We start from the raw sequence: 9,709 nt of genomic DNA on the forward strand, positions 1-9,709 counted from the left end.
CCTTTTAATGTAAGTCTTTATAATTAAATTGGGTTTCTGGAATATATCTTAACCACTGGACCACTGGGGAAGTCCCTGGTATCCAATATTACGTATACTTGGGTTTTGTGTTTTTAGCTACTCTGACCATCTTTAAATCTTAGTTGTTGCAGTACTGCCCTGGTGGTGCAGTGGTTAAGAATCCATCTGCCAATGCAGGGGACACAGGTTCGATCCCTGGTCCAGGAAGATCCCGCATGCTGCGGAGCAACTAAGCCCGTGCACCATAACTCCTGAGCCTGTTTCTCTAGAGCCCTCAAGCCACAGCTCCGGAAGCCCGCGTGTCTAGAGCCCGTGCTCCACAATGAGAGAAGCCACTGCAATGAGAAACCCGCGCACTGCAACGAATTGTAGCCCCGTCTCGCTGCAACTAGAGAAAGCCCGCGCGCAGCAACGAAGACTCAACACAGCCAAAAATAAATAAGTAAATAAATTTATAAAAATAAATAAAAATAAAAGGCTTAGCAATTGAACCCTAGGGCATTCCAGCATTTAGAGGTCGGGATAATGTGGTAAAGAGAGATGGAAAGATAGAGCCAAGAATAAGTTGTATCTGGAAGCCAAATAAGTCGTTAAAGAATAGAGTGAACTACTGTGATACAAGGTTTGAATATATCAGATAAAACGGTGAATTAGAATTGATCACTGGATTTGGCAACATGGAATTTGTTGGTGACCTGAGAGAGTTGTTTTGGTGGAGAAGTTTACAGTGGGATAAATAGAGAACTTAATTAAAAAGCAGGCAGGTTGGTGAAATGTTAATATCCCACAACTGTTTTGCTCTTGGACTCTTCCAGAAAACACATAGGTGTTACCTTTGAGATATTGGAAGGCAGGTTCATTATTCACACATCTAATAAATTGTTATTGAACACTTTTATGTATTGTGCTAAGTGTTAAAAAATACAATAGTTAATTGGAAAGATGTGATCCTAGCTTTCAGGGAAATTATTTGCTGGACTTATGAACAGGATGGTAATATAATGCTAAAAAAGTATTTAACCTACCCAGTCCAATTGGGAAGAGAAGGCTTCAAAGAGAAAATTATACATGAATTAGGACTTAAGTTATTTAGGCAAAGAAATGGGAGGCAAGCATTCCAAGCAAAAGTGTAAAGATGAGCATGAAGGTGTGAAATACTATGAAGAATTCTGGGAACTACAAGTAGTTTGAAATGCCATGAATTTATAGTAAAATGGCAGTGATAAAAGAGGTCAGAAAACTGAAGCATAGTTCTCTTTTCTCTTTCCAATTTTATTGCATAAAATAATTTAAAATAATAGTCAAACAAGTTCATTATGATTATTAATAAGTAGATATCACATATTATTATAATTACCATTTGTGAAATCCCATGTTGGTATAATAGATCTTATTTTTATATATTTTATAAATAGTAAGCAATTGATATAATAACAAATATAGTCATTATTAATTGTATAGCTTTCCAGAAATATGTTCTTTCAAAGGTGAATTTACTACTTAGTCCAGTGCATTAAAATAGAGTAGGACAGACTTGGTTACGGTTCTACCATATTTTTGGTACTAACTCTGGCAGATTTCCAAACTCTACTGCCCTCTTCTCCCTACTGGATCTCTTGGAGCAATGTTTGTAGACCCAGCCCTGCCTCAGCTTTGAGGACCATTGCTGCCCCTTGAGAGGAAGCATTGAAGGTTTAAGCAACTGCGCCTCAGAACAGCTTTTCCTAGACCTCAGTTTCAATTCCCTTCCTGTTACGTTGCTCTTTCCTTGTGTCCGCAGCTCTGATAATAAGGTCTTACCCTTGTTGTCTGGGCTCATACCCCGATTTAGGTCACTTGGTCATGACCTTGGCCTTCCTGGACTGGGGTTCTGCTTATTCATTTGAATTCTCCTTCATGGAGTCCTGCATCCTGTCCCTGGATCCAAGTCCAGAGGATGTATGGATATATCTCTGTAATTAATAGATAGATAAATAAATAAATAAATAAATAAATAAATAAATAAAGTGTGTGTGTATATATATGACACAGAGATACATCTCTCTAGGCATATGTTTTGTTTTCTTTTTCTTTTGTAGGGATGCTGTACTGCATCTTCTAGGATATCTGCTGGTTACTAAAAGTTTTACTCTTCCTGAACTTTGACCTACTTGTGCCATGGAAATGAAATACTGTAGTTTGCTTGACAGACTGTGCTATATCTCAAACCTGCTAGATTAGTGATCTCCCTGCTAGTACCTGGTCTGCTCCAACAGATACAAGGGTTGTTTCAATATTGTAGCCTGCTGAGTTACCTGAACCATATTCCAGAAGTTTACAGGCTTTGATAGTGGGAGTGGGGACCACATAGAAGCATGAGGAATCACTTAGGAATTAGCGATTACTGAGGACACCAAGTCACTCAAGAGAGTTTCCAGGGATTCAAGTTCCTGATATTTCTGTCATTCCCATCTCTCCCCAATAAAAATGCAGAAAATATGTTTCATTCCTATGCTTATTACTTGAGCTCCTCCATTCAGTGGGTCACACCTCTTCCATAGAAACCATTAAATTGTTAGGAAGCCCAACAAGCAATTGAGCACTTTCCCACCAGAAGAAAAAAAACGGAAAAAGGGAAAGAAAGGAAGGAAGGGAAATAACAGCTTAAGGAATTTATCATCCAGTAAATAGCCATCATCCTACTCTTCCATTTGATTCACAGTCCAGCTCTTCCCCACTGAGTTTTTGCAGAGGAAAGAAGAAACTCACTTGGCCACTCACCCCAGACCCCAACCCTGCCAACAAATAATAAAGCACCTGTTACTGGACCAAGACTGCCTAGACTTAGCCCTGCTATTCATAATCAGAAAGTTCTGCTGAATGATTAGTTGATAAACCAGTAGTTGCTAGAATATGCTAGTGCCTTACTTGAATTTCTGGAGCAGAGGAAAAAGGTGTTAAACAAGGCACGTTGTTTTCTCTGACTAAAACAGTCACTCTTGGGAATGATCCAAATATAGGGCAAAATTTCCTACAAGTCAATCATAACAAGACAGCTCCCTTGAGAAATACCTACTGAACTTTCTGGGACTCAATCCCTAGGAAACATAACTGTTTCATAACTGTTCAGTTCAGACATAAACTGAAGAAGTTTCTCTCTCTCTCTCTCGTTATAGTTTAAAGCCATAATCTTGTCATGGAATACAAGATAAAAATGGTAAGGACTCTTAAGGGTATACATAAGACTCCTCCAAACTCTAAAGTAAATATTAATAATTCTCCTCTCATACAGGGACAGCTGCTTTCTGCATGGGGTCATCTTGGGAAGCAGTGAGGATGTAGTGGAAAGAGAGAGAAACCTGAGGGTGCCTGGGCTCTTCTGCTGTCTAAATTTAGGAAAGTCACAATTACTGTGAGTTCAATGTCTTTATTTGTAAAATGGGGTTAATAAGAACCACCTTACTTAGTTCTTGAGAAAATTAACTTTAAAAAGGCAAAAGTGCATTGAAAAACTCAAGCCACCATAAATGTAAGGTGATATTAGTTACAAATGAGTATTTGAAAATCCGAATTAGTTACAAGCTTGTTTTTCTTTATAACTCAGAAGAATTATATAATTCTGGATCCATTAACCAACTCTATTACGTTGGTTAAGTTGCTTAAACTCTTTGAGACTAAATTTTCTACTAGAAATTGGGGGAAATAATACTGCCTGCCTAGTAGGTTTCTAGTGAGAATTGAAAGAGATAATACCTGTAGAGCGCTCAGCAGAATTCTGCTATATAGCAAATGTACAAAAATGTTAGTTGTTATTAAAACTGTGGTCTGTTCACGAAGATATCCCAACAGGCCACTCCTATCTTGCAAAACACTGAGTAGCATCTGGACTCCCTCTGTGACTCCTGTTCTTCTTCTTTTAAAATGTTTTCACAGTAGCTATTGTTAGTATTGTAACCACTGTGGTTATATTCATAATTTCTTTTGCATAGGGGTTAGTAGAATTATTATCACTGAAGTTCCACTTTTATTGTGTTAGATACCATTGAAAAGTTTTCCAGTATAAATAAAATCAAATAATTTCAAATTTAGTGAGAACTTTAAATCAAGTTATTCATTCAAATTGAGAATAACCTTAATGGCATACCGGAAAGATGATTCTTTTTACACTTTCTTGGATACTTCCAGACCAGGAAATAACTCCATCATAAGAGCTGCTTATTTCATCAATGTACATTTTCTAATAATTAAACTTTCTACATTGAAAATAAATCTGTCTTTCTACCAGATCTGCCCATGATTTCTGAATCACCCGTGGAACAGTGCATATAAAATCCACATGGAACAGCCTTGCAAGCATTTGAAAAATCACAGTATATCTCTGTTTCTCTTTGGGTGCAAAACTCAGATCTCTGGAATTCATCATTGCATTGAGCTTAAAAGCATTGGCTTTAAAATTATAGTCTCAGCTCAGCCACTTTCTAGTTGTGTAATCTTCAGGTTATTCAATCTGCTTTTCAGTTTCTTTGTCAAATAACATCACCTACTTTATAAGGTTTCTTTTGGAGATTAAATGTAATAATAAATTTTGAGAATTAGCATAGCACTTAGCATGTGGTAAATGCTTGCTATGAATTGTTAACTGAATATTATCTATTTAGTCAATCATTTTCCTTTTGAGAAGGTTTACAGCCAACCCCTTTATTTATACTGGTCACCGTCCTATGAACGTATACTCCCTTTAGGAGTATTGACCTGAAGGACACGTAACGATAGTAGATGCATAATAAATAATAAATAACTGATTAGGTTTCTACCTGGAATAGTGATGTTTATTAGAGGTAACTGTGTAATTGCATGGATGTATAGATAATTTCAAAAGCAGTAGACAAATGATATCACTAGCAAAAGCTTGAAGGTGTATAAGGCAGCCAAAAAGAGGGATAGCATTGCAGGTGATCTAAGGTTAGAATTGGAGCTCATTCTACCGTGCAAATAATCTTGGAGGAACATAGATATTTCCCACATTAGAGCATCCCTTTCTTATGATCTCACTACTATTATTAATTCATAGCTGGATGATGAATAAGGTTGACAAACTAATTCCTCCCTCAGAGCTATCACTGAGTTCCAAATAGGGCTTCTGGGGATCTGAATAAACTTCCAAGGAAGCAATCCAGGAAGAGTGAGTGTGTACAGGTCTTGATTGCACAAACCCTATGAGGCTCAATTTTTTATAAGTAGGAGAATTCAAGCTCCTTTGGCTGGCGCACCCTGTGCTCTGCTCAGAAGCAGTCAATGTGAGGTCTTGTTATAAAACTGGAAAACGTAACTGCGTTCTCAGGCGGACTATGTGAGTGCTCAGACCACTGCCCGTGTCTCACCATTAGCCTCTGCTCCCCACATAGTCGGGGGCCACATACAGGGACCTTCCTAGTCCTTGTGGCTTCTTTTTCCTGAAATGGACTTAAAAACTCAAACTGTGTTATAGAATCATAGATTATAATGGTATCTAATCATAGGCAAGGACCAAAGTCCTCTGACTTTGCTGCCCAAGGGGAGGTGATCCAGAGCTCACAGAAATCTGCCTTTCTCAGAGACACTATTCAGGTATGGCAAGGATTAGTGATAAGAAGCAGGCTGTCAGCAGCATACTTCCCCCAGAGTATCACTGTTTTTCCCTTTGCTGTCATCACTTTTGCTCAATTCTAGGGTGGTGTGTGAGTGACTCATTTTGGCTCGGTCATTCTCTTAGTTGTGTTTTTCAGTGGCACTTGCCACAGTTTATGATTGGAATCCCCATGTTGAATGTGGCTCTATGACTTGAAAGCTCCTACATTGGAGTTGATACTAAGGTATAGTGTCAAAAGAATGGGAAAAGCATGTTGTATCTTCTCTAAAACTAAATTAGATATTAACTAGGTGTGCTGTAAAGTCAAGACTGGAAATGACCAGGAAGAAGTAAGACAAGAAGACTTTTCCCACCTTAGAATAAAACGGTGACATGAACCCATCTAGAAGGGTGTTACTGCCTAGCAGTGGAAGAGGCTCTTAGAAAACAGAGGCAGACAGAAGGCAGATTTCCTAATGAAGAGTGGAATGAAAGAGGTTTGAGTCTTGTCTCTGTCACATGCTAGCTTGCAACTTTGGGCGACATGCTTAATTTTTCTAAGCTTCAATTTTATGATCTGTAGATTGAAATAGTAATAGTTTCTTCATATAGGTTTATTGAAAAAAATGAATCATATTTTGAAAGTGTTGAGCCCAGTTCTTGGAACATAGTTTTCATTATTATTGAGTGAGTAATGAGATGAAGAGGTCCCTGTATTTCACCCTCCGCATTAGAGCTGTTCTTGGACTTTCTGCTATGTGGGTTATTGTATTTCTCTTTTCATCGCAGTAACACAAATTTGATACTTCACTTTCTGCTACTCTTTCTTTTGCTAATGTTTCAGAGTCACCTTACGTCCACTTAGAAAATGTTAAAAGGACCAGAAGAACCAGAGCAGTATCTCCTGATAGAGTTGGAGACATTATACCTCCAGGATGTAAGCTGAAGAGGATGTGATGTAAGTCTGTTTAACAATATTATTTCATAAAACATTTATTTGCAAATAATTATAGAATGCCAACATTAAAGGAAGGTACTTAAATACTTAAATTTAAGAAACATATAATATAGAAACACTTTTCATTAGGATTTATGTTTTGCCAGGTACTTTCACAGAAATTTCATTAACTTTACTATGATACCAGGGTATCTTTGTTGTTCATGTTTTTGTTATAATTATTATTTTCATATTATTTGTATGATAAAACTATGTCTATGGAAGACATTATATAAATTGTTTGAACTACTATAGCTAATAAGTGGCAAAGCCAGGATTAAAATTAAGTGTTCTGATTTCTAACAAAATTTTTTTCCTGATATTTTTCAGAAGGTAATGCATAGTGAGAGTTTGCTTCTCAAAGATTTTGTGAGATTTCAAAATATAAATAGGCCTAAAGAGAGTAAATCCATGAATTAAACAACTGTAAAAAGTTTCTTACTTAACCTGAGAATGTTTTGAATATATCTCAAAACTTCTGATCTTGTCATAAACAACCACCAGCCTCTCAAAACATTCTTTCCAGGAGTAGAATAGACTGGCTCTAAAATAGCCTTTTCTTATTACCTGATATTTTTATACAGAACTTGCCATTCATAAGCAGGCTGGTTATTGCTTGCTAAAAACACAACCAAAGCGCTGATCAGCAAAAAGCTTAATAATTCGATACTGGTGTTCAGACTTCGGTGTCATGGGTCCCTTTTCGAGGTCTGACTTCCTCACAGGTGTGAGGAATGCTTCAATGGTGACCGAGTTTATTCTGCCGAGCATCCCACACACAGAGGATCTGAAGACCATGCTCTTTGTCCTGTTTTTGTCCTTCTGCCTCTTTACCCTTATGGAGAGCCTGCTCACCCTACTGCTCGTCTCCTCCATTCGACTTCACACTCCCATGTACTTCTTCCTGTGTCAACTCTATCAGTGTGTGACATAGTTTTTCCTTCTGGGAATTCCCCCAAGATGCTCTTCTACCTCTCAGGGAACAGCCGAGCCATCTCCTATGCAGGCTGCATGTCCCAGCTCACCTTCTACCATTTCCTGGGATGTACTGAGTGTTTCCTGTACACAGTAATGGCTTATGACCACTTTGTTGCCATATGTTACCGTCTGCGCTACACAATAATCATGAGTCACAGAGTGTATGCCATCCTGGCCATGGAGACCTCATTTTCTGGTTGTATTCAGGCCACCTTTCTAACTACTCTCACATTCCAATTGTCCTTCTATGGCCCCAATGAGGTGGACTGTTTCTTCTGTGATATCCCAGTGATGCTGAAGCTGGCTTGTGCAGACACCTCAGCCCTGGAGATGGCGGGGTTCATCAGTGTGGGCCTCATGCCCCTCAGCTGCTTCCTTCTCATCCTCACCTCCTACAGTCGCATTGTCTACTCCATCCTGCAGATCCGCTCTGCAGAGGGCCAACGGCACGCCTTCTCCACCTGCAGTGCCCACCTCACTGCCATCCTGCTTTTCATACATGCCAGTGGTCCTCATCTACCTAAGGCCAACCCCAAGCCCCTGGATAGATGCAGCTGTTCAGATCCTGAATAACCTGGTCACCCCTATGCTCAACCACTTGATCTACAGCCTCAGGGATAAGGAAGTGAAGTCATCTCTGAGGAAGGTCCTACATCAACTGGGCTTCCTTCCTGAGCATTGTAGAGAGAGATCAGTTGCTAACACTTCAACTGCACTTCATAGTTTATGAAACATTTTTATAGGGTTCTCACAGATATCTTTGAATTTGAGATGACAGGTATCATTATGATTATCTCCATTTCACAATGTGGGGACTAAGATTGGAAGAGATAAAGTGACTTGTTAAGGACACATAAGGAGTGAATGGCAGAATGAAGACTCGAGGGCTGGCTCTCTGACCCTGGGACATGTGCGCTCTTGAGAATATCATTCAGCTGATGGGGGAAGGAAGGAGATCACCCCAGTAGGCAGAACAACCTGGACCTTCTGCTTCTCAGTATCTGTTTTCTTCATCCTCCCACATCCCCTCCTCCTCTTCTTTTCCCCTTCACCCTGGTGCTTCTTCATCTTGGCTGCAGTGTTTGTCTCCTCCAATGCCTGCATTGAATAAGCCCTCATTTTATTGGTCTACAAGTTGTTGAAAAAATGGGACAGGTGCATCCCCAAGGCACCCTAAAAAACATAAAAGCATTGTGCGAAGAGAAGGATGTGGGGCTGGGACCTGAGACAGGTCTCTTGTGAGTGAAGCAAAGGGACTGGTGTACTGTATCACCTACAAACCCTATCTGTTGGGCTCATCCGGGAAGCAGTCCTGGCTGCAGACATGCAGCATGTGAATGGGGATGTGGAAAGGGCAGACGGGGGAATCCATGGAGTGGTGACTGTGCTGTGATGCTGTGTCAGAAAATCTGGACTTGGGCTTCCCTGGTGGCGCAGTGGTTGAGAATCTGCCTGCCAATGCAGGGACACGGGTTCGAGCCCTGGTCTGGGAAGATCCCACATGCCGCGGAGCGGCTAGGCCCGTGAGCCGCAATTACTGAGCCTGCGCGTCTGGAGCCTGTGCTCCGCAACAAGAGAGGCCGCGATAGTGAGAGGCCTGCGCACCGCGATGAAGAGTGGCCCCCGCTTGCCACAACTAGAGAAAGCCCTCGCACAGAAACGAAGACCCAACAGCTAAAAATAAATAAATAAATTAATTAATTTATTTATTTATTAAAAAAAGAAAGAAAATCTGGACTTGGCTTTGTATTGCTCAGTATAACCAGGAGGCAATGCTGTGTCCAAGCTGTCATTGTTTTGTACCTTTGGCTTTTCTGTTTGCTGAAAGGATTTGAGTTTGGTCCCCATGCCTACATTTCTTTATTTTTTGGCTGAAATATGCTAAGGCTGAAAAAAGTGCTATTTCAATACAGTGAACTATTGTTTTCACGACTGAATTCATCGACCATACCAACACACTTGGGGAATACAGTTGCTATGAAGTTTATTCTAACAGTGATGTAGAGATAGAAGGGCACTGGAAAAAGGATGATGGAAGAGAAGGGAGCAGAGGCAGAGACCATTTTTCCCCTGTCTCTGTACTTCTCAGAATCAGAGAGCAGCCACGGAACCTTCCAGACCAGACC

General features: G+C 40.0%; 1 protein-coding gene across 1 annotated transcript; it reads left to right on the forward strand.

Moving 5' to 3' along the window:
* The first annotated feature begins 7,296 nt into the window (after positions 1-7,296).
* On the forward strand, positions 7,297-8,313 carry LOC103001937 (olfactory receptor 149-like). The gene is given in 3 exon segments (XM_028166796.2): positions 7,297-7,512; positions 7,515-8,078; positions 8,080-8,313. Coding segments are annotated over 3 exon segments (1,014 nt in total).
* Positions 8,314-9,709: the final 1,396 nt, after the last annotated feature.

This window comes from Balaenoptera acutorostrata, chromosome 9 (genome assembly GCF_949987535.1).
Source record: "Balaenoptera acutorostrata chromosome 9, mBalAcu1.1, whole genome shotgun sequence".
NCBI lineage: Eukaryota > Metazoa > Chordata > Mammalia > Artiodactyla > Balaenopteridae > Balaenoptera > Balaenoptera acutorostrata.